The following is a 25428-nucleotide window of genomic DNA, read 5'->3' as shown; positions in this document are numbered from 1 at the left end:
ATTATTGCGGGAGCATTGTCTTGGACTGCGTTGTATCGTGCAGGTGTTCAGGTCATCACATCCCCTATTGATGGAATAAGGTAGAGGAAAGTAATCCAGCATGTTGGCAGCAGCGTTGGTTGGTGTGTAAGCTTCACCTTCACTCATGGAAAGATAATCAACTCACTGGAGTGTTTAATCTCAAATATGTCTGCTGAACCATAAACCACTTTGTTCAACGGCTCCATACTGCACGGAGGCAGGATTGGACGTATTTCAATCCCTGACAGGCGAGTGCATCTCCTTTGTCTCGGCCTGATGCTGCTCCGAAGGGTTTGCCCCCCTTTCTGATCCGATTCAACCAAGTAGCGCTCAGATTCCTTCTGTACTGTAATGCTTTGTATTTCAACTACTACTCCTCATGGCCTGATGGAATTGTTTCAGCTTGCGGTTACATTTGGCTGCTGGAAACGCTGAAACATGGAGTGTTCATTCAAGTGCCTCAGTCTGAGTTCGAGCTCAAGCTGTCAGCACCAGTTTACCGAGCCAGCGGTGGAGGCTGTGGTGAAAGAAAACATCCTCCATGCAAGAATGACAAGAAAGCTAAGCTGATGGTCTGAGGGAACGTGGAAGGGAAATATAGAATTAATAATAAAAAAAATGAATGAAGGACAAATTAATAAAAGAGGTAGGACACATTTAAAGTGTGACGATAGCTTCAAGGCCCCATCATTCTCTGGATTGGGCAATTTAAAAAGGCACATTTTTTTCCCCATCCATTTTTATGCCCCCTCAACGACCAAGGCCAGAGGCATTTTGATTTGGTTTGCCCGTCTGTCCATAAGTCCCATACGCATCTCAGCAACGCCTTAAAAGGAATATCTTCCTTTTTTTGGCGCAGATTTCCTCTTTTATTCAAGGATGAACTGTTTGTTTTGGTGCTAAATAGGATAAAATTATAAAGTGATGACCATTTTGACAAGCTTGTTGACTTTTTAATGGGGGTCATCAACAGCATTAGAGGGGATTTCTAAATAAATAAATGTGTTAATGGTAGTTGTGCCTCAAAGTACAAAACTATGAGAAACAAACAGTGTGCCTATGAGGTGTACTGTGGTACTATAGCCTTCCGAAGAAACTTTATTAGAAGGAACCGCACAGTATATCCAAAAATAGTCTATGATGACAGAATAGCTCCTCCAACAAAAAACCCTGACTAGTCGTTATTGGAAAACTGACTTTGAAGACTACAAAAAGCACAACTTAAATGGGCAATTTATACAAGTAGCAGCATCAGTAAGGAGCAACTAAATCTATTTAATGTAGAACTGTTACAATTCCTGCTAATAAGTTATCTTGTTAGTAGCTAGATTTAGATACACGGCAAAAACAAAAATCACTCTTTCCTTGGCCATGGCTTAACTCCCAATTATGTTTGATACAGATCTGGAGTCATTTTTTGGGATATATTTTAGGCCCAAAGCATACCCTCCATGGCTTAATGATACAGCAACAACCTAAGTGTACATTAATGCACATTTCAAAACAACATCAGCTGAACAAATCCACATGCTTTCATTCAAACATAAGCTCACATCTACACCAAACAATCGCATTTGTGTCTTTCACATCCTTGGTAACCAACCGTTATCCTCACACACACCCTGGCCTCTCTTTGTTATACACAAAGAGCGGCTGATTCAATGCCACTGGTGCTTTGTGGCTTTTTAAAGGTGTCTCCATACGCCTGCGTGCATCTGCTGTCCTTATTATACCCTCTCTATATGATAAGCCAAATAGGACTAAGCCCTCCCTGTGAGATACTGAAGGCCATTTGACTAAAGGTTATTTTAAGATAAATGTCAGCTATTCCCAGTCGGTAGTAGATTTGAAAATCTGTCCCAAATTTCCTCTCTTGCAGCACTAACAGAACTTCCATGTTTTGTTGCTAGCACACATCAGGGAAGGATAAAGTGGAACACAACAGAGATAAAGGGGTTTAAAATTTAATATACGAAGTAACAAAAATACAAGAAAAACAGGTTAATAAATATGAACCTCCCTTCTTCAATCTCGTCGCCCAACACTCAGTTATACGGTTCAATCCGGTGCTCTGCGGTTTGATATGTAAATGCACCAAATGTGATACGATTAATAAATCACAAGCATGTCATTAAGGTCAGTCGCCTCCATGTTTTTCCTCCAGTTATACACCTGGTGAGCCGTCGTTGAGGAAGTTCCTGTTATCGAGCTCTATGTAGGAAATTAGAGCACCGGTCCCAGTAGGGTAGGAGTCTTGGAATGTGATCAGGTTGCCATGAGAAAATTAGTTTTGCAGCCATCTGCCTCCTCTCCTCGCAATATGTTCATACATTTGCAGAGGAAATGATACTCATTGACTGCCAAAGTAATCCCAAACAGTACTAATGGCTATAACATAACTCAAATTGCATAATGAACAAACAAAATATTGTCCTTATTGTTAAGTTCGATAGAGAACTTGGTGGGTATATGAATGTATTTTTGTTTTAAGCTTTACAAATATGTAAAAGACAAAAGCAAAACAATAAGAAATGGATTAAAAGGTGTATTAACGTTATCATAGCTTTTATTTTCAAAGCCAAGAAGCAAATCATGTGTTAACTACATTATTTACGGCTTGGTGGGAGCCAAGCTGATAGTTCAGAGCAGGGGTATCAAACTCATTTTAGCTAATGGGTCTCACACAGTACAGGCCAATTTGATCTCAAGTGGGCTGGACCAGAAAAACCATTACTTAAAAATAACAACATCTCTGTTTCCCTTCTTTAATGCTTAAGTAGCGCAAGTTATTATCAGAAAACTATTGGATTAATGAACAATCAGAGAAGACTGACAAAAGCCAAAGATGAGGCCAAAAAAAGCACAATTTTAACAATATATCTGAGTCTTTCTACAAGTGTATTCTCTGTAATAACGTGCATTACAAGACATCCGATCACATGTATTTTGGAACTGAATAACATTGTAGTGTAGTTGAGCTGTGTGCATATGGTTTGAGCGTTGATACGCAAAGACACTAACGGCCCGTCCACACGGTCCCATTGCGTTGGCGCTTGACGCACCTTCCCATTCACTTTGAATGGGGTGATGTCAAGCGCTGCTGAACTACATTGTGGTTCTGTTGCTTCGCTTTGGCTCCGTTGCTTGCGGTGAAAGTTGAGAAAAGTTCAAGTTTTCAAGTGTCGACGGAAGCGCTAGCCAATCAAACCACGTGTACGTGTGTCCGGGGCGGGAGATGAATGTGATTGGTTGTTGGTCGCATTAACCCCAAGCACCAGACACGCCCACCGGCAAGCGTCAACGCAACAGAACCGTGTGTACGCTGTGTCAGGGTGCTTGTTATAGTAAGCGACGTCAACAGAAATGAATATATTTGTGTTTTTAACAAGCTTACAAAAGAGATCTGTGAATTAGCGAGCCTTTGTGTGAAAATAAGAGCCACATAATGGTAACATCAGAATCAAATTTGAGGTAGTCTTTAAAATACAGGTTTTACATTTTAAAGCAAGTATGCTTGTCTCTGTTGCATACTTACGATATGATTTTGGGAGGGATCAATTTCATTTTTACAGGTACTGTCTGTTCTGTATAATATACATATTTGCATAAAAGTCTCAGTTAATGAGCACTCCAAAAGAAAGTGGAGTGGAAGGTACAAGGTGTTGTACAGACACCTCTCAAACTTCTAATTAACAGTCTAATTAGCTCTAAGCATGAAATCATATGAAAGACAATCTGAGGAAGAAATTTAATCAAAACTAAAAACCCCACACTGATGTTTCGCCTGCAGAAAGTTTGCTTCAGTGGATTATACTGGATTTGATTTAATATCTTTATTTTGGATTTAGAGGATCAGAATTGGTTTGATTATAAGAGGATTAGAGTGAATTAGTTCATCTTTGTATTAGGAACATCTTTCCAGCCACATGCTGAGAACATCAATGAGTTTTAATATTGGTTGCAGGTTTGAAACCAAAATACTACACAGTTATAATATGGTGCTGATTGAAAGCATGTTAAATAAAAATCATATTTCCTGCTTCATCATCTGTCTGCTGCAAGAGCTCTGCAACAGGACCGTCATTGGTTTTAAATCCTTGACTAATATGCAAAGGCCCCTCGGTGATATGATGTGACCTCAGGTCAGTTTATAATTAAGCCACAACAGAAGCAGCCCGCTATTCTGAAACGTTTTAAAGGTCATCCATATGATGGGGGGAGAAATATAAAAAAGAGGGATTGTGGAAGAAAAATGGCAATATCCCACTGAGCAGGCTAACACAGCCTGTGACCTCCTTCTCCCCAGCGCACGTTGACCACAGATTAAGATCTTTCAGAGGAGAGTATCGTACACTCGCTGATAGCTCAGGGAAAATGGGAGTACTGTAAGGCAACATGAAGCAGTATATCTCTTAAATTAAATGTAAAAAGTGTCTTGATAATATAAATGATCACTGCTGTTGGATTTTTTCCCCTTCCATGAATTTCAAAAGCTTACAATCCAAGCTATTATACAGGCTATGAATACAGTGGTGGAAGTTGTCCTTGAATTAAATAGTTTATAGATACTTAACAAGAAAATATTCCTCCAAGGTTTTGTGTTTCAAGAGACGGTATACAGGTCTATTTTAATTGATGTTCCTTGCCTTGAGCATTGTTCATGTTGCATTTGTTTGACCACTGGAATTTTTGTACAATATAAAACGTTCTGCCCCTGAGCTTAATCACTTTATATACTTCTACACTACGTCAATGAGATCCATTTAAAAACCAAGCTAACACTTCAATTTGTTTTTAATTGCATTGATAAATCATTTATACAATTAACAATTATTAATCATGGGCACCTTTAAGTGAGTCTGGGAAAGATAAAAGCACAATTGTTGATGTTCTCTGAAGGGTTTTGTTAAACTTTGATAATTAAGTATTAGAATTTGTCAATTTAAAAAAGATATAAACCCGAATGTGTTTTTTGAGCAACACAAACATTTTGATGTGTATATTACTCATACTATAATAATTATAGCATTGTGTACGCTATGTATCTTACCTATGTTACTTAATCAACCTCACAAACCTACTGTATGTCATTTAATCCAACACATGATCATTTACTAAACAAAAGCAGTACTTTTGTTTCCTTTCACAAATTTAACCAAATGTTTAAAACTGGGAACTCAGTGTTGGACATACCATGTTTAGCTGAGAAAGTAATTGAGATTTCAGTTTCAATGGATGGAGAGGTCATTTGTATGAGACAGGATTTAAATTGGGTACTAAAAACGGAACTACTGCACATCTCAAAACCAATATGCATGGCCATTGTCCTCCCAAAAATGGAGAGGGCCTTAAAGGTCCCATGAAATTAACTTCAAGGTAAGAAGAAATGCTTTATCCGTAGAAGCATGGCATCTTTACTATGAAATGTTCCTAATAATTCAAACCATTAAAGCCATCAGAAACTTCTCAATAACGTGATCATTTATTTTAGCTTCACTACAAACCATTTCGGAAGTAATCACCCTGTCAGGACTTTTAAATATTTGAACTCAAAATATTGTCTGGGTCTTACTTGGTGGTGGAAATAAACACAACAGCTCAGGAGCTCAGTTTTTTTTTTGTTTCCAGTGACAGCGGAGTGTGTTATTGTGTGTGCAGATGTTCCCAGTGGTAATCAACACTCAGGACCTTTGTAGCTGTAGGGTTCTGCAGATCACAGTGTTTCACCAAGGAAAGGTTAGTGCATGATAGACACATCTATTAAATTTGCTTTTGCAACTACAAAAAAAAAATCTGCTAACATGGCTCCAGTACTGAAGACAGATTTGTAGCATTAAACTCAGAGGTTCATAAATTAGTCAAAGATAACAAAGCAACTAGTAAACTAACAAAGGCAATCAGTAGAAAAATAATCTGTAGCACGCATGGGCAGATACAGATCTTAATGCTATTCCTCTTTGTTGAAAAGATTGTTAGAAAGCTAATTTTATGGACTCATGCCGCAGTGATTTGGTTCTTCAGGCTCTGTGAAGTCGGTCCCCAGCCTGGTAATCCATCATGAGGGGAGGACGAGAGAGAATGGCAATGATTCCCTGAATTACCTCCACTCCAAGACACGTACACCAGATTCCCCTGAGTCATCAGTGGCCAACACACTCTCCGGGAAATGCCAGGTGGTGGAGAGTGACGAGAAAACGAGAGGAGGAAGGACAGCGAACAGGGAGAGAGTTTACAGAAAATGAGAAACAGGCAATGGGGATAGAAAAATCAAAGACAAAAGGCAGGAGGAACAGCGTAGCAGGAAGCTAGACAGAGATACACTAGCCTATTACACACCGTAGTCAGGGTCGATGGCTGCTTCCTTAGCAACAGACAAACCGTATTAAATCTGCTGCCGGTTGCTGAAATAAACATCCTCCCACCAATCGACTCGCACACACAAACAAGCTTCTGTTCTTCATTAACACAACATGTTTTATCATGTCTCAGGGAACATTACATTCCAGTCTGTAATATGAGTGTGTGAGGTAGCAGGGGAATGAAATGGTGTCAGTCAGGTCAATGTGGGTGCCCCAACTTCATTATCACCTTTTTTATTTGTGACTGTCAAATGTCAATGACGGCTGTGGCCTTTCCAATGTGTGTGTGAGCATATGATGTGTGTGTGTGTGTGTGTGTGTGTGTGTGTGTGTGTGTGTGTGTGTGTGTGTGTGTGTGTGTTTTGTGCTTCCCTAACTCAAAGGGGAAAGAGGAATAGTCGGGTCTAACAGACCTTTTTTTTCATTGCTAATTCGAAAAGTTATACTTATAAAGCGCTTTATCAGGTCTTTACGACCTCAAAGCGCTTTGCATACTATGAGTCATTCACACCTCATTTATACAGAGCTGTAGCACTTCACAATCACACACTTTTGGCCATCGGGAGCCACTCAGGGTTAAGTATGTTGCCCAAGGATACATCGACATGTTGTCTGCTGGGATCGAACACACAACTTTCTGATTGAAAGACGACCACTCTCCCTCACAGCCAAAGTCCTCCGTATGGTTTAACTGAAAAGTCTGTAAATTAGTCTTTTTATTTCTCTTCCAATAAATGTAATGGAAGCTATTGCATTAGGAAACTTTTAGGGCCAATTACAAAGCTTTACCTGAGGAGTTTTGTTGTTGACACCATCAACATTTTATTTTAGTACAAATCAGCTAAGTAGCATTCTGCAGAATTTTTTTACCTTATACCAAAGTCCTAGTAGGATTGGTGAGTAGAATTAAAATTGTAATAAAGTCTTTGAGTCAACAGTTCCAGTTTCCATGTAATGATCTTACAGCTTAGAATTTGAAATTGAAATGTACTGCTCAGATGAGTGCTTAAGTTAAGCAGTTTTGTTAAAATCATTGAATCTTGTGGTGATAAAACGACAAATACGATGTATAGTTACTCTTTATATGTATTCATTCATATTTATTTATCCCAATTTATTCCCAGAACATACATCAGAAATAACTAGCAACAACTGAAATCTCCCGAGCAACCAGCATTAAAATATCACTTCACTTGTGTTCTGCTTTTCTTGTCGAGCACAAATCAAAGTCAATCTTCTTTCTTAACTCCAACGAATCAATAGCCAACCAAACCACTGAGAAAAGGGTGCGGAATAATATAATAACAAATAGACAGAATGATGTATTTCAAAGAGCGGAGGTCAAGCTCTTCTCTCTTTGTTTCATTTTTCAAAAGGAAGCGTTCGCTGTGCAGCGGCTCCGAGTACAACAGGCTTCACCCGCTGAGACCTTGAAGAGAACAATATCATCTCCATTTTTCCAAATCAATACATATAGTTTCCAGAGGTGTTTTTCACTGCTCATATCCACTTGGGTTCCCTCATCAAGACAAGGAAAGCCTTTTCTCATTTCACAGAGATTCTCTGACCACTGATGGAGAGGAAAACATAAACAAGTTGAAGGTCAGTCCACGTGGAGGGATGGTTCTTTATAACACTTGCTATCATACATCCCATTGCCCATCATGCAGACGCTACATTATTGATCACTAAAGCTTCCGTCATCATAAAAGGAAACAGCACTATCCTTGACTCTAAACATACATTAAACTTTTTCCATATGCAGCAGGTCATTCCGGTTGAGGAGGGACAGCTAATACTGCAGGGAAAGTGTGAAACCTTTTAAGGAGATTGTAGGTCATCAGACATATTGAATAACTCAAGATTGTCTTGTCAAATCTCGACCTTTAAGGTTATAACATAAAAAGAGTAAGTTTGAAACAAAAAATGAAAACTCAAGTGCCAAAGTGATGGTCTAATAAGTAGGAGCAATAGCCTTAATGTTTACCATCTAAGACCATGAGGACTCATTCCATGTCTGTAAATTGTATGTTAATGCTAAATAATATGGGGTCACTGCCTCATCCATCAGGCAGTGCTGTGAGAACTGTTCACTGAAATTCATCAACTTTTAACCATATCACTCTGTATTATAAAAAAATCCTGATATCTAGGCACAACATTATTACAGGGAAACGTGAAGAAAGACGATCAGGCAAGAAAGAAAAAAAACTGACAAAACAAAGTTAACCTAACTCTTTTGAACAAGAACAACAATAAATAATTTCCCAAATTGAGATCAATAAAGTATCCATCCATCCATCTATCATATATATATATATATAACGATATTATCCAAACTGTCATTATAGCACAGGGCAGATACCAGTTAAATCACTGGTTCCACTTTTATAGTGTCATTGATGCAGTTGTTGCCTTTGTACTCATAGGAAACATTTCTGGCACGCTCACTTAAACCTTTACATCCAGTGATATGCAAAATATGATATGTTCACAATCTATTATCATAAAGAAACAACAATGCATTGATAAAATATCTGTATTTGATTAATAGCATGTATCGTTGGACATGGACACCTGTTAGGACTCCATCATTTTGCCGCTTGCACTATATTTAAGTTTCTCACATGTCAGTGATTATCTTGGTTAAAACTATTTCCTAAACTAGTTAAATCTCAAAAGACTTAAATATTTAAGTTGTTGGTAAAACATCCAGGCAAAAGTTGATATTTAATGAAGTAAGGAAAATAGACTCAAAACAAATGGAAAAGTGAAATCTCCTCATGAATCTCATCTTGAGAGCAGTATGTTTACATTCTGTTAAAAGAAAATTACTTGCATACAAACATGAAGCAAAATCATATTCATATGCATTTTATCTTCATGGACATCTATGTTATTCCTGCATTAGTCTGCATTGAGTGTTACAATATATAGATTCATCTTGCATTGTCAAGTTTATCTCAATAAACACATGATAAATTCTTGTGTGAATTCTATACCATCAAATATGTTCCTCAGTAGACAACGGAGCTTTTCCTCAACATCAAAAGAAAAGCATCTCATGAGAAATAGCTCCATGTATTATTGGTACTAATGCATCATGGGGAAAACAGCATTTGCCTCTAAATCTGTGGTGCACTCATAAGCCTCATGTGGCATGCTGGAGCACAACACTTTCACACAAATGAGATGCTGTGGTTTTGCACAACCCTAATGGGCTCAAGAAGTGGGATTAGACACACACATATACACACACACACACACACACACATGCACACACACACACACACACACACACACAGTGACAGTGCTGACAAAGGTTTGTCTAGAAATGAGAGAAAAGTGCTCGTCTAATAACAGAGAATTGGAAGTTACAGGATATCTCACTTCTACATCTTGCTTGTGAACCACACTGCACAGCCATTAGGACGAAACGACAATAAATGGAAGCATTTTGGGCCAATTTTCTTAACAATTACGACTAACACTATTTTTTTTCTCCCCATTCCACTTGCTTATGGCTCAGAGCAGTATTTTTGACACAATAACCATGTCCCCACTTGTAATCTCTAATAGTGCTGACAATGTTACAGCCCATCTTTAGTGTAGGCTCTGTTTTTCTTGTCGGCTCAAAGGATGAAATGCAGTGAATGAAAGAAAAAGGCATAAAAAAAGCACCAAACTGCACCAAAGACTCCAGCTGCTCTTTAGACCTAATTTGATGCGAGTACAGCCCTAACCACAGGATCACCATGCCCTCCTGTCCAAAACCGACAACAGTTATCAATAAGCTCCCTATTTGTTTGGCATCCAACGTCTATGAACCAACTGTGAAAGAGTCTGTTTTAAAAAATATTTGTCCTACAATCTACAGGAGACTGCTTTACAGACGAGCACAAATGACAATATTATTTTGTGAAAATCCACAATATGTAACCAGCCACTAAAGTCAGATCAGGGAAAGCAAAATCTATTTAATAAGCATTAAAGCCTTGGAGTAGGTTAATAATGGATCGTGTTTCATAACCTTTACGAGCAAAGAGGAAGGGAAACGTTTATGTGTCGGGCCTTTTCTGCCAAATCTGTGTGCAGGAGGTAAACAGAGCAGAGATACTGCCTCAGTGAGACTGGAGGTGAGCTCTCAGGGGAGAAAAATAGGAGTCAGGAACGAATGGGTTGGAATCAGAGTGACATTTCCAGGCCTTTTTAACAAAGGCTTGTCAAGGCGGTTAGAAGGTTTTCATACAGCTGTTCTCAGCTCTCTGAATAGCAAGGTCGTCAAGTTTGGCTGTTTGTCTGACAGCACACGCTGAATGTGTGAAGAGCTGCTGTCCAAATATCACAACACTGGCCCTGAGTGGAGGTGAAAGAAAAAGAGGCAAAGGGGGTGATGGAAGAGTTCGAGGGACTAAAAACCCAAACAAAAAAGAGGAGATATAACACACACCTTGAAACATTTACACATAAAGACCAAATATATGAGGGGTTAGAGCTATTCAATTATGCAAAGTAGCCACAAAAACACATAAGATAAGAAAAATATAATACAAAACATTTTTTCTAATGCAGATAAAACTAGTTTTCCTTTCAGAAGGGTTTTCTCTACCACATATTCCCCCCCTGCCTGAAACGCCTCAATTGTAGCCTTTGGTTTACTTCCGAAACATAATGAAATCACAACATAACCCTTGCGTTTCTGTTGACTAGTACATTGTCTGGGATAGGCTAAGGGGAGGGACTTCTCTAAGCAGTTGGCCTATCACAACAGAGCCGGCCAGCTAACCAATCAGGGCAGACTGGGCTCAGGTTTCAGACAGAGGGTGAAAAGAGGAGCTGCAGCACAGGCAGTATGAGCAAAATTAAGACCTTTTTGAACATTAAAGCATGTAAGCATGTCACAGTAGAGGCACAAAATACAAATATGAACCTGAAAATTAGCTAAAAAGGCCCTTCAAATTGTATGTGTTATGTTCAAAGCAAATCATCATCCTCAACCACGACTCCCAGGATGGAGCACCAACAGGCTGATCCCTGAGAAGATGAATACACAGAAGATGATGTACATAAACAGCTTGCTGACATGTTGCATCAGAGTGTATATTTACATTTAATGTACCGAGTGTGTGCCTATATGGTATCCAGTCCTACCTCAGTCCCTCCACAATTTATATTTGTACATCGTGTACCTTATACTCTTAATGCTGAGTGCTGAGTGTCTATTGCCCATTTGGGAAAATATAAAGTTGTCTAGAACTTGGAAGACAACACTCTATAAAGAAAGACACCATCCTCACACACTGTATTGTTTGGTGGTGTAATTTGTGCGCAGGGACCATCCTGGTCTTTTCTCTCGCTGTCTTTTGCTGTGTCAACAGCCCAGTGTTAATGGACGCTTGATTAAAGGGGGGGCTGAGGGACAAAAGGCACGTTTAATTATGCATCACTAAAATGCTAAAATGTCAATTTGCTGATGCACCGTGCCTCAAATTACGCCTGTCCACTTTGTCCTAGTAACCACACAGCGAATGTTTTGCATGTATAATGCAAGGAGTATCAGGCATTCTTTTAAAGTATCGGTAAGTGCTCGTGTGAAATGTGTGTGACAGGTTGTCTCCATGTCTATGTATCCATAGTTATGGTTGTTAATCCTCTGCTTGATTGAAAAAATAATGATATTTTGAGAAGGAAACATGTGCTCTGTCATTTTGGTTAGCAGATCCAGGTTTAAGTGAGTCCTCTCTTTGATTGTGCGGCCCAAATGTTCATGATTTAAGAAATGTGTTCTCTAACAAATGGTCGGAAAGACATTTTTCAGCTGCTTTACTGCAAATTAAACATCATATCTAAACACTTCTGAAAATAAGTCCAAAAGATGTGTTCTTAAGGACCATATTTATAGTGTCTGTGTGGGTTAAGATGTTTTTGCTTTTAATGGTAAAGAAAGACACTTTAGAAGTTTTACATTTAAAAAGGTCATATCGTTTTTATCACACTATGATCCAGGTGGTGTTTATGGTTATCTGAACCAGAAGTCGTGCAGAGATCCTGCATTTTAGTACTTTTAGGAGAGGAGAGGAGAAGAGGAGTGTGCCGCATTTATAATTCATCACAACCCAGGCTAGTGCAATCACATCGAGCTCTTGCACCTGGGACTCAACGAGCGCAATGAGTACAGATTGAATGAGAACATTATTTTACTGTACAGTTTCTCTACAAAACGGTAACAACGCTCCAGCAAACACTGACACAAAGTTGAAGAGGGATGCAATGACAAGGAAAGAAACAGATTTGTCTCTCATTAAATCGATATCCTATTCCACGGTCAACCGCACGAGAAACTCCCTCATTTCTTTTTCTTTTTACATTTTCAATTTCTAGTAGTAGAAGACAGGGAGTGTAACAACCATGCATGGGCTGGAGTGTTGGTGAAAGAGAGAAATAGAAACTTAAGTAGAAGGAGATTATTTCTTCTCAGAGGTCTACGTCTAAATATCTCACCCAGGCCTGCACCCTTTACTAGAAGATAAGACAATAATGAATGTTATAATTAAAGAAGGTTTTGTTCTGTCTATCACCTGATTAAAAACGTGCCATTTTCGACTTCAGATAAAGAGTACTATGGATTGAATATTTTATGTGGTGTCTGGATCCTTCAACAGCACTCTCTCTATACAGTATAGACAGACGTAACTTGCAGTGTCACACAGTTTATGCACTATGGCAGCATAATGTCCTTATATAAAACAGGCTTCTCCACGTAAGCTTTTTTTTTTTAATAACTGGTCTAGAGCAAACCCTTCATCAAAGATAACCGAAGTAGCCCTACTGTAAATGACACTGTAAGTCTTCCAGGCCCACAGTTTATCCTATAATTCAGACTCAAGTATATTTTTGCTCATTTTCAGGTTCATATTTGTATTTTGTGCCTCTCCTGTGACATGTCTCCATGCTTTAATGTTCAAAAAGCTCTTTATTTTTCTCATACTGCCTGTGCTGGAGCACCTCTTTCACCCTGTGTCTGAAACCAGAGCCCAGTCTTCTCTGATTTGTTAGCTAGCTCTGTTGTGATTGCTCATCAGCTTAGAGATGTCCCGCCCCTTAGCCTATCAGGTACAATGTGTTGGAGCCAATAGCGAGTGTTCCATAGGGATACCATTGTTACAGAAGTAAACAAATGAGTCCGATGGAGGCATTTCAGGTGGGGGGGGGGGATAGAGACTCCTTCTGGAGGGAACTTGAAATGCTAACCTTTACAGACCGATCACACTACAGGGAAGGGAAACCCCCAAAAAGCAAAACAGGGCCCCTTTAAAGAAGTGTCATTTTCAGAAGTTTTGCTTTAGTTTGGTTTGTAAGCATTGGGGGCATCCCATATGAACTACATGGTCCCTCCTAATGTGTCCTTCCTCATACAGCCCAGACAAATGGAGACAGAAACACTCAGAGCTTAATCCATCCTGATCCTCTGGTGCACACGCAGTGCCGGAAAACTGCTGGAACTGAAGTGTAGCCGTGAATGAGAAGAACAAACTGTGTTTAAGGCTGACTGGATTCTCCTTCCTCTACTACACAACCTGAGACTGCCGACAGATGCTGAGGAGTCACTGAACAGTGTGTGTGTGTGTGAGTTTGTTTATGAGGGGTTTGACGGGTGGCAGAAGGGGGGGGTGCGGGTCATATATTGGTGGATTAGCGGAGCAAGCGGCACAGCAGAAGCTTATAGTGTTGTGTGAGTTGAAACCAGATGTCAGTAGGTCACATTTTATCTCACTTTCCCTCCATTTTCTGCTGGTGCAAAAGTCTGACAAAAATAGAGATTAAGACTACTTTTGAGCACACATCAAAAATATTAAGAGTAACAGCCCGAGCAGCATATCAAAATGTAAGGTTCAGTGTAAAATGTAAACACTTGGCAGAAAGGCTTCAAACGACCGAATATAGAGTAGCGGCTGCCACCAGATATCAAGTGGTGGAACATTTGAGGACCCTTACCAAAGGAATGTACTTGACTCATTTAGGGTTCTTGGCTTGTGGTATTCCCACAAGATCTGCAATCTGGATAAATAATAAGTATCCTTCTGTTACATTTCCAGACCTTTATGTCTTATTAATTATTAAAAGAAAGCCATGCTGGAGTAGGTTGTTATGTTTCACACAAAGGGACATTTCCTTTCCAAAATAGGCCTAAAGAGATAAAGTATTCAACATTTCGGAAAAGATTTAGTGAAATAGTGAAAAATATCCTATAAATTAACATTTTTGAGGCAGAACTTCATTTATTAACTGATTTTTTGAATTTATCAGCTTATGATCCCTAACAGTTATTTTAATACACTTCGGGGGGGCTGACACAGAAAACGTAGATCAAATTGCATAACAGCATTGGTATATACAGTTTTTATCCTAGCTGCTTACAAATGAAAGTATATGAGTAAACGGTCTAATAAAATTACATAATTTGACAGTTAATCTGTTATGTATGGAGTAATTTCAAGATACATTTATTGGTACTTTTGTAAAATATCTGTGTACTTTTTCCACTACTGCAGATATTAGCAAGGAAAAAAGAAAATAGTATGAGCATTATAGAATTCCCCTATAGCTGCAGAGTGTTTGACTCAATAAATCGACGAGAATATCCAGATTTGGATCAACCTTGAGCTCCCATAAAAATCAAAACAGCAGAAGGCTCTTCTTTCTTCATCACTTCTGTCAATAGGCTCCCTCGCTCTTCCTCTCTTTCTCACCTGCTTTCCTGTTCGTTCTGTCCCTCTGTCGGTCTTTCTCTCTGGGCTTTTCTCCAGTTTATATCAGCTGTTGGCCAACAAAACAAACGTTGGCCCCGGTCCTCTGCAGGCAGAGAGGACACAGAGCAGCAGGGCGGAACAGCAAGATTGCTATATAACTTTCCGCATGATCCCTCTGCAACGCCTACTCACCGTACCTCACCAGCAACACCGCTTTGCAGAGCGAGATGATAGCTGCTAAAAAATGTCCGGCTGAGGCAAAAAAGTATAACATGAGGAAGCAGTATGCAGAAAGACCAGCCTTTAACCTAAAGCCATGAATTCAACTTTAAAATTGAGAAGCAGTTTGTGTTGCATCTATTAGCTGAGAATGCGATGTGACTATTGACCCGTGCCCTTATTGATAAACTATGATTCATATATATATGCTTGGCAAACACCATGACGTGCCTCAAGCCTAAATAATACAAAGGAAATCAATGACTTTGCTAATTGGGTAATCATTTATTTTTTAATTAAACATGCCAAACAAATGCTGCTTTAATTTTCTTTAATGTGAGGCTTTAAAGTGTGTGTTTCTCTTGACTAACAGTATATTTAAAATGTTGTGTTGTTGGACAGTTGCTATGAGAGACATTAGTTGCAGCTCTAGGTGCCATATTAAAGAAATTGGAACTTTATATTTAACCTTTTCCATGATGAAAACAGAGAACCCAAGCTCGGAAACATCTGTTTTCTGTCTAAGGACATGACAGCAATTATCTGCTAGCAAACGGGGGACTTGAACGGGAACATTAAAGACGCCTACCCTAACCCCGTTCAGTGACTCTACGTTCCAGACTCAGGCTCATTTAACATTCGAACGAGCAACAAAGGAAAGTGCTCTCCACAGTCCTGCCTGAAAGAGGCGGCAGGTGTTAGGGTTTAATCGCCCATCAGGACTTCTTGTTGTCAACATCCCACCTGTTGCTTTGATTCGGCTCAATCTGCCTGCTTGTCGGTCCTTTTGAAATCATCCTGCCCTCACACTCTGTTTTTGAGACTCCCTGTCAGCTAGTCTGGCAGATTGAGTGTCTGTGTGCCCTGCTCCGCCTCTCCCATGGCCATGACACACCAGGCTATAAGTGATGAAATGATGACGTGTTCTTGTATGCTATCACAGAAGTTAGCATTGCAGGGATCCCTTGAGAATGAGCAAAACGGTCACTAATTGGATTTGGGAACATTGCAGAAATAAGATCTGTGGCACACACACTTTTGTGATTCTAAAACATTTTTCTTCAGCTGGATAAACTCCATTTATAAATGCCGCTTCATGATTTTTAAAGCATAAATGTAGTTTCGTGTTTTAGTAAGAAACCACAATTTTATGACACGTAGAAGCTTCGGACTTCCATGAGGTAGGTATTTACTGACGTATATTATGTCGTAGAACAAAACACAACTTTTAAGTCAAGACCGAGGCACCGTGGCACATCCCTGCCAGATTTGTTTATGTAAGTTATTGGATACATTGTAATATGGGCTGATGCAAAGTTTATTTGTGGAGTTTCTTGAGAAAACAGTCATAAAACTCCACTGTATGTAGATGGAAACAACATTGCTCACTTACTTACTTTGCTTACGTTGTGAATACAGGCTCTAAAGTGAGTAGCTGTTTTATTACCTAACTTTTCAGACTACTTGGGAAGAAGCATTTCCCCTGAGTTTAATTTTAATATAAATCCTGGGTATAAAGGTGCCCCAGCAGTGCCCAGATTGTGAGCTAATTGCAAAATTACATAATGATATATTAGATGAGCAACTGCTGAATAAAACTGTTTTAACCTCAAGATGTCCTTTCTTACCAATTAGCATAACCATTTAATGTATTTCGGAAAAACCAAAAGTAATTTCTTACCCTTAAGCAGTAGCTGAAGAGTCAGTCCTTTCTGGAAACAGTTTTTATAAAGGGGGACTCTCAGTCATTATTACTTCCAGTGAGAGTAAAACTAGATGCCTCCAGCTGTGGTTTATTAATATCTCTGGGTCAGTTAAAAATTCTTGAAAGATAGCAGGCAGAAATGACTACACTTGACTATAAAAGAGCACATTTACCTGCTCGGTTGAAAAGTTAAAATTCATTTAAAAACAAACAGGGGTAATTTCCACTTCAAAGCCTTCTCTCAACCTCTAAATCATACAGTAGAGTGAAATGAATGTGGGGCTGGCAGTGGATCGGTATCTGTTTGAAGTGAAGGTGAAAGAGTTGAAAATGCCATCGCAGCACCACTCACGTCTCCGTAACTATAAAATAAGATTACCTCAAGGTGTGACATTGCATAAAGACTTTTGTTGGTAGTAAACATACAACACAATGAGTGTAGGGCATTTTATTTGATGTTTAAACAGTCCTTCAGCTGGACTAAGGATTGCGTATGAACAGTCTGCAGTGCAAAACAGTCTTTGATTTACTGGGAAAACTACAATGTTTAAAATCCTCCTGTAGCCCTAAAAAGGATATTTGATTATGGTTGTACGTTATTATTTCTTACGCTTTCTATTTTTATTTAGTAATAGCTGTCTCTACTTTGTTATCTGTTCTTCAATTTGCTTGGTTTGTTGCACTGTTTTATTGTTGCTTTTCTCGTGTAAAAGCAAGTCAATACCTTGTTTTGCAAGGGGATGAATAAATAAAGTTTACTTTTCCACTGTAGTAATGTATATAGACTTGCTGCTGTTTATTGTTTTTGTTTTATTCTTATTTTATTGCATTTTAATTGATTATGTTTATACTTTTTTCCACCTTTAAAGATGTAACAATGTAATGCCTGAACACACAGAACTGTCACAACTCTCTGTCAGTCAGATTTATTTGTCTTTTTAATTGTAACTACATTATTTCCCAGTTTGGGATCAATAAATCACCTACCTACCTACCTACCTACCTACCTACCTACCTACCTACCTACCTACCTACCTACCTACCTACCTACCTACCTACCTACCTACCTACCTACCTACCTACCTACCTACCTACCTACCTACCTACCTACCTACCTACCTACCTACCTACCTACCTACCTACCTACCTACCTACCTACCTACCTACCTATACCTACCTACCTACCTACCTACCTACCTACCACCCACCAAACCGCCCACCCAACCATCCATCCATCCATCTATCCATCTCTCTAACAACTTTTCCTTTTAGTAGAACTTCCGAAGTCCAGATTGATAAAAAGACACCTGAGAACAGAAATGAAATGAGCCAAACTGCCTTGAGATGAAGATAAACTGAGAGTATATACTGTAACAGTCTTGATGCAGTGACGGAAATTTCATTAAGGGATGATCTAAGCCCATTCTGAAGGAATGAAAGGAAAGGGCGGATTAAGATAAAAAAGGCTCCGGATGGTTTGCCCACTCTAGTACGCTCTACACACAACACACCATCCTAAAGCTTTACATTTGAGATAAAATACAATTCAGAGACGCCCAGAGACAAAATGTGTGTTCATGCGAGTGTGTGTTTAAGTGTGAAGGCCAGAGAGTAAGACACTGGAACGTCGCCATATCAAGAGCAGAGCACAACAGGGCAGGCGGAACCAAAGGTTTGTCCCACAGGGGGGAGTTATTAAGGTGTTGTGCGAGACCCACAGGGAAGAGAAAGGGCAGAAAGCAGAGATCATTACCCATAATGTAGCAGAAGAAGAAGTCTCGCCCTTTGCAGTGTGAAAAACCCACATGCACTCTGAAAACATTGCTTAGACAATATAGCTCAGTGTGCTTCTGCTGAGTGGAGAGCAGAGAAAGTTAATGTGTTGCTGGTTTTCACTGCAGTTTGTTTTTGGTGTGAGGGAAAGAAATAAACACTAAGGTATGAAAGAATAAGGATGGCAGACCTGAAAAATGACTTGCTCTTAGCTCTAACATGCAGGAATTTTACTTTTCAAATCATAATAAAGAATTAAATACCTGATGATGGCAATGCTTACAAACTTAGCTAATAGCTCTATTCAAGTCTATGTATTGCCATAGCAATTTGATCTTTCAACAAGAGTTCCCTGCACCCTTAGACAGAGTGTCATAAACAAGAGTTGTTTGCCAATAATTAATATTGATCATTTAAGTTTCCAACTTGTAAATACCATTATCAACATAAGAGTAGTAAACAGAACAAAGACTTGTGTAATTCCTTAACATTTACATTTTTCCCATATTCACTTTTAGTCGATGACTCTTTTGAGCTAAGAGCTGTCACCTGTTTGCTTACTTGTGATTTGCCGAGTACTGTAAGTAGTCATGGTCGTTCCCTTTTTGGAAGAATAAAAAAAGAACACAACTTGAACAAGACTCTCTTTGACGCCTTATCTACCTGGTTGATGATGTAGATGCCGTAGTCGATCTTCTGTCGCCTGAGGATCGGGTGGAGGTAGTGGAGCCAGTACTTCAGATGGTTTTCTCTGTGACGAAACGGGATGATGATGGCCACCTGAACACCAGGGATAGTTTGGGTTGGTTAATTGTTTGTACTGTAAAACATTTTCAGAATTTGGATTGGAATGCATACAGTAGCTAAAGTAGTTCTGGTAGATAAAACATAAAACAAGCTTAATCAGTCAAGATGAATTATCTGAAACGTTTCTATTAACTTGTACACATGAAGCTTTTTGTAGCACCTAAATGTCTGGCACGTTTGAAGCCAATGCACCAGTACCAATATCAAATGTTGTTGCTTATTAAAAGCTAATGTACTTTACGTATGTTTGCACCTTAATGGTTGATTTCCCTCATTTGAAGTCGCCTGAATAAAACTTTAATATAAGATAGAATCGGAGGATGAAACCCTCTTTATTTGTCACATACATGCACACAGCAGAGCACACACAGTGAAATTGGTCCTCTGCATTTAACCCATCCTAGTACTAGGAGCAGTGGGCAGCTATTGTGCAGCGCCCGGGGAGCAATGGGGAGGGGGGATTGGAGGTGTCCGGTGCCTTACTCAAGGGCACCACAGCAAGGCCTAGGAGGTGAACTGGGACCTCTCCAAGTAGCAGTCCACTTTCCATATTTCATGTCTGTTTGGGGACTTGAGCCGGCGACCCTACGATTCCCAGTCCAAGCCCCTACACACTGAGCCACTGCTGTTAGCTAAATGAAATCTAATGTACATGTCAAATATCAATCCGTGTTTATTTGACTGTTAAGCTTCAATTAGCTTTGTTTCGTCCTACGGTAAAATGTTCTGCACCATTCCTGTAGAAAAATCCTCCTGGTTAACGTCACAGTGTACATAAAGTTGGTTCTCATTCATTATGAATGAAGCAACTCAAGGAAGCAGCTCTCGATGGCATTGCAGATTAGAGACATATTTGATGCCGTCCTCTATCCCTCTTTATTTTAAATCAGTCGTACTCAGCTGTCCAAACAGTCCAAGGTTAATCTGTAATTGACCATGTTGAGTTCCTGTTCACGGTCATTTTGCACTCAGATGAAGACAGACAGCAGACTGACCTTCGTTTCTGTATAGTTAGGCATTGTGACGGGTGAGTGGCGTCGTTATTACTGCTGAAAGAAGCTCCTCGACCTCAGTGAAGTATTATGTGGAGAAGAGAGACTTATATGACTAGACTAATATATATGACTATCTCGAAATATGAAAAGTCAACCGATATAACAATTACTTAGTAAGTGAACTTTATATGGTAAAATGTCAATATTTTAATCTAATGTCTAGTTGCTCAGTTTTTATGTCCTCATAATTGTAACTCAAAGTTTGGTTAGCCATTTTATACCTTTTCTTTTCCATAATTTTGATTTAGTACCCCATAATTCCGAGTATCTTAATTTCATAATGTATTTTATACAGCTTTAACTGGCAGAGCGGGCTTTTATACTAGAATGTGTGGATATCTAGACAGAGTCGCACATATACAGACCTTCCATCTAGGCCGGCAGTCGGGCGGCGTGTAGCGACCCCCTTCCGTCACGTTGGGGTTTTCCTTCTGCACTCGTTCCATCGTCATCTGGGAGCTGAACTCGATCAACAAACGCCCCACTGGGGAAACAAGGAGAGAGGGAAGAGTTAGTGAGATGAAGAGAGGATAACAGAGTACGCAACGGATAAAGTGGAGAGAAGAAACAGATGAGAAGAAAGTAAAAGAGGCAGCAAGGGGGTGTGGGGAGTGAGGGACAGCTTTTAGGTTCAAAGCAAAGCTGCACGTGTGTCAAAGCAACGTGTGCAGAAATAATGGATTCAAGGGATAGGCTCCGCATAATGCAGCATTTAATAAGATGCACCGGCTTTGGAAAAACATATATTCCAACTAAATAAATGAAGACTTTGAAGTTGCTAAGAGTAAACACAACACGAAAGGTAATTACGCTGCTCAGTGATGAAGGCCCTCCATATGTTATATCACCACAAATCTATCCATCATTCCTGATGGATCTAATGCCATCAACGCGTGTGATTTTGTGCACATGAGTTTGCTGGTTCAGACTCATTTAAGAAGAAGGGTTGTGTTTAAATCTCTGGCCCGCACAGTAAATACAGCCCCTCGTTCTGGGAGCCGGGATCATTAAAATATACGAGCGGAGCTGGGATCCAACCAAAGTCCTGCAACCATAACCCTCGTTATAGCAAATCAGACTCTGAGCACTCCTTCTGTTGCTAAATGTCACTCATTAGTTCTGGTTCTTCTTCAGCGCAAGGGTCAGAATAATAACTATTTGATCATTTACAAGGAAAAATACATACTACATGATGATTATAACAAAGGAAAAGAGTATCAAGCTGTGGAGGACTCTTGTTCATGGTTGTTTGTACTACCGAAAGGTACTGTTCAATATAAAATGATAGTTGTATCTATGTCTGTTGTTGCGTGTCAATCAATTATACTGTATTGCCATGCTTCTAAGAAACTTTGATACTACAAATACTGGTGGGCATTGTTTTGTATTTTCTGTTGGTCACAACAAATCCCATGGAAAAGACAAAAACGACCAAATAATGGATCCTTTTTCAACGGAACCAAAGCAGTAATGGCAAAGTGTTATTTTGAATCAATCTTACATACACAATCCTGCTGCTTTAGATAATCAATAGCTCATGTGACTTGAGTATCAACCAGCGACTGAAAATAGTCCTCAAGAAAAGCACAATTTTCTCTACTCAACAAAACGGTCTCAACCAGTATGAAGCATACAGGTGCCATACGTGTTGTAGACAAGATAAGGAATTTGGGAAGTATTGTGATATGGACTAACACAACGTTGTTTTGGGGTTTTTTTTAACGAAAGAGTTCAATCTTTGCTGGCAAGATAGAAATTCCCTCTGGAGGGAACTTTGGGATTCTAGCCTTTGCAAACCATTTACATGCACAAAAAAACAAATACAGATAATGTATTTCAGTTTTTAAGTACACAGTATGAGAGAAACAAACTACAGAGAGAGAGAAGGAGCAATTCACTTAACATGCACGTATTGGCTCGTGTTGAGAGGTGTCCTCCAATCAACGCTGCACAGGCGAGGACCATGATGGATGGCAACAAGGTTACATGTTTATAACACACTTCTTCATCTAACCCTCAAGAGCTGAATGCAGATAGAGTCAACAGCCTCTTCCCCTGACCACTTCTGTCATCATCCTCCATCGTCTCCACTCTCACACACTCATGTTTCTTTTCTCCTCTTCCTCCCTCACACTAATGAGAGTAGCTGAGTGCTCAGAGAGGCGACATCAAAGTACATAATCAGCATTAAACTCCAACACGCCACGTATGAGCAAGTGTGAATGAAATGTAAAGTGTTAATGAAACTGATAAAATCCAATGTGTTAAAGACATAGAAAAATGTAAACTTTGCCGAGCTTTGCCTATAGCAAAACGATTGGAAGCAGGGGACAACCAGCCTGGCTTTGTCCAAAGAGACAAAGCCATATTCTTACATAACCAGCACCTGTACAAATCATATAAGCATACCCTTTTACTATAAGCTGTACACAAAAAGAACAAACCACTTTTTATGGTTTTATGAGGAGGTATGTGCTGGAAAGTGTTCTTGGCAAAAACTTCCAGGAGTTTTGTTAACCATGCAGCAACGTTTTAAACAAGTTGGATGGATAAACTGCTCTTCAAGATAGCTATCTATAGCACATAGACCATAACTGGCTTTTATCTTTTTCTGTTTGCTAGCTGTTTCCCATGCCTATAGTCTTTGAGCTAAGCTAATCTAAGCTAATCGCCCCCTGTCTCTAGCTCTGTATTTAATGCATAGACAAAATACTGCTTCTATTCTCTCATCTTTATTTCCCCAAACGATCAACTATATAAAAAAAAAAAAGTATCTAGCTTAACTATTGTGTGCTTTTTCTTCTATATGTAAGCTTATTCTGGGTTATTGCAACAAAATATTTGTACCTTCTATGGCTCTTTTGCATCTATGCAACTTTTGCTGTAACAAATGTGAATTTCCCCGCTGTGGACGAAAAAATGATTTCTCCTTCTGATTGTTGAACTATTCTTTTGATTGTTGTTTTTGTTATGCATTTACCTCCCACAAACTTCTAATACAATGCTATTTGGCTAGGATAAAGTGTAGGATATAAACAACAGGAACTAGATTGTGTAGGTCGCCAAACGTTTGAAACAAGGACAACAAATGATGAGCTGCACAAGAACTGACACACTTCACTCTCACTGCTTGATTGGCAGGGCTCATCTCAAACGCATGTAGACGTTTTGATATAAATAGACGATGACAGGTAGGAGGTCATAAAGCTCCCAAGTAGTCCGAACGTGACGTGAGTCAAGGATCTTTTTAAAATAAACAGTGACATCATTCTGTTTTACTCTCACACAGAAGACATGAATTATACAAAGTGTGTGTGAGAAGGAAACAGTGTGTATAAAATAAGGGTTTGAGCTATTGTTTTTGGAGGGAGAAGTGATAAAATACTGTGTTAATGTGTGGCAGTAGTGGTGCAATTACCTCACACACACGTAATATATCTCATGCTTATATATTTGGTGATATTACAGTAATACATTATAATCATGCCACCCGATCGCTCTATCTGGGGCACCCAGTGCACTTTAGGGGATACATCACTGCTTTGTCTGCAAGTAACACACATTCTGTATACACACCAAACAATAATACACCATAATAATTAACCAGTTCTCTGAGCTATTAGGTTACTAGTAAATGCACCGTCACAGTACACTGAGAGCAGACCCGAGGCAGTTCTTGCAGAAACAAAACGAGGAGAGAAATGAAAGCATTCGAGAGTTGTTGTAGCTTTTGAGGGTTTTCTATGACATCTTCAGACTGTAGTGCTCTTTGCTTCTGTTTCTCTCTCTTCCTGTCTTAGTTTGTTTGACCTTCTCACCACATAACTCGAAAGGACACTGAAATATTGAAGAAAATGTTCACACTTCGCCCTCCCTTCCCACATCACATTCACTCTATCTCTCAGGCCACAGCTCCTAGACCTGAGATCTTGTGGAGGTTTTACCCTGCATTGATTTCAAAACACTACTTATAAGTCTACAGTTTCCAGCATAATTAAAGGGGGAAAATATTCATCATCTAGTTAAATTCAGTATTGACAAACTTTGAAATGATCTCTTTAGTCAGTGTTTGCAATCAAATCTCCAATTTATCATCACTATTACATCTCCATCCACAGGAACTAAATGCTAAATCAACAGCTACACAAACTCTTCCTGGACACGATCTGAAAGAGTTTCTTTTTCTTTTAAAGTCTGAGTCTGTGAACATAACACCATGACTTGCCGAGTCCTTACAGAGCCACTGGTCAGGCCATCTGACCGCATAAACTTCACGACAGGCTGGTTGTTAATCAACGGTCCTGTCCTGAGACTTCCTGTGCTTTCATGTTACTTAAGTGACAACTGAAGCAGTGCCAGGGTCATATTTTACGGGAAAGAGATTATAATTGAGTTTGCTTCTTCTGATTCCGGATGACAAAAAAAAAAGAGAAAGGAGAGACAGAAGAGGGAGGGAGAGATTGTTCCTTTCGTCCTGCCTCCCACTGACACAGACTCTGTGACAAAAGAGACTTTCAGCTCGTTGAATCTTATTAGTCCGTCCACTCGCCGCTTCTCTTCCCATTTTCTCTCTTTCAATCATTTACAAGTGCCTCGACCAACTGCGGACTGTAATTGCTATTCTTCCAGAAACAGGGAGGAAAAGAATGAAAGAGATTGAGGCAGAGGGAGAAAAGGAGATATGATGGAAGTAGGGAATAAGAAGAAATAAAATGTGTGTGACAGACAAGATCAAATGG

At 39.4% G+C, this 25428-nt stretch overlaps 1 protein-coding gene across 1 annotated transcript in view; it reads right to left on the bottom strand.

Annotated features, from left to right (window-relative positions):
• Positions 1-25428, bottom strand: part of b4galt2 (UDP-Gal:betaGlcNAc beta 1,4- galactosyltransferase, polypeptide 2) — a 125995-nt gene that overhangs the window by 44896 nt on the left and 55671 nt on the right. Inside the window, exons 3-4 of the mRNA XM_063886315.1 lie at positions 21055-21173; positions 19491-19607 (exon numbers count right to left, since the gene is read on the bottom strand). Of these exons, the coding sequence (XP_063742385.1) occupies positions 19491-19607; positions 21055-21173 (236 nt within the window). The remainder of the gene's footprint in view (positions 1-19490; positions 19608-21054; positions 21174-25428) is intronic.

Source organism: Eleginops maclovinus, chromosome 6 (assembly GCF_036324505.1).
Source record: "Eleginops maclovinus isolate JMC-PN-2008 ecotype Puerto Natales chromosome 6, JC_Emac_rtc_rv5, whole genome shotgun sequence".
NCBI lineage: Eukaryota > Metazoa > Chordata > Actinopteri > Perciformes > Eleginopidae > Eleginops > Eleginops maclovinus.
The sequence above is the reverse complement of the archived record's forward strand: the minus strand, read 5'-3'. Positions and strand labels throughout refer to the sequence as shown.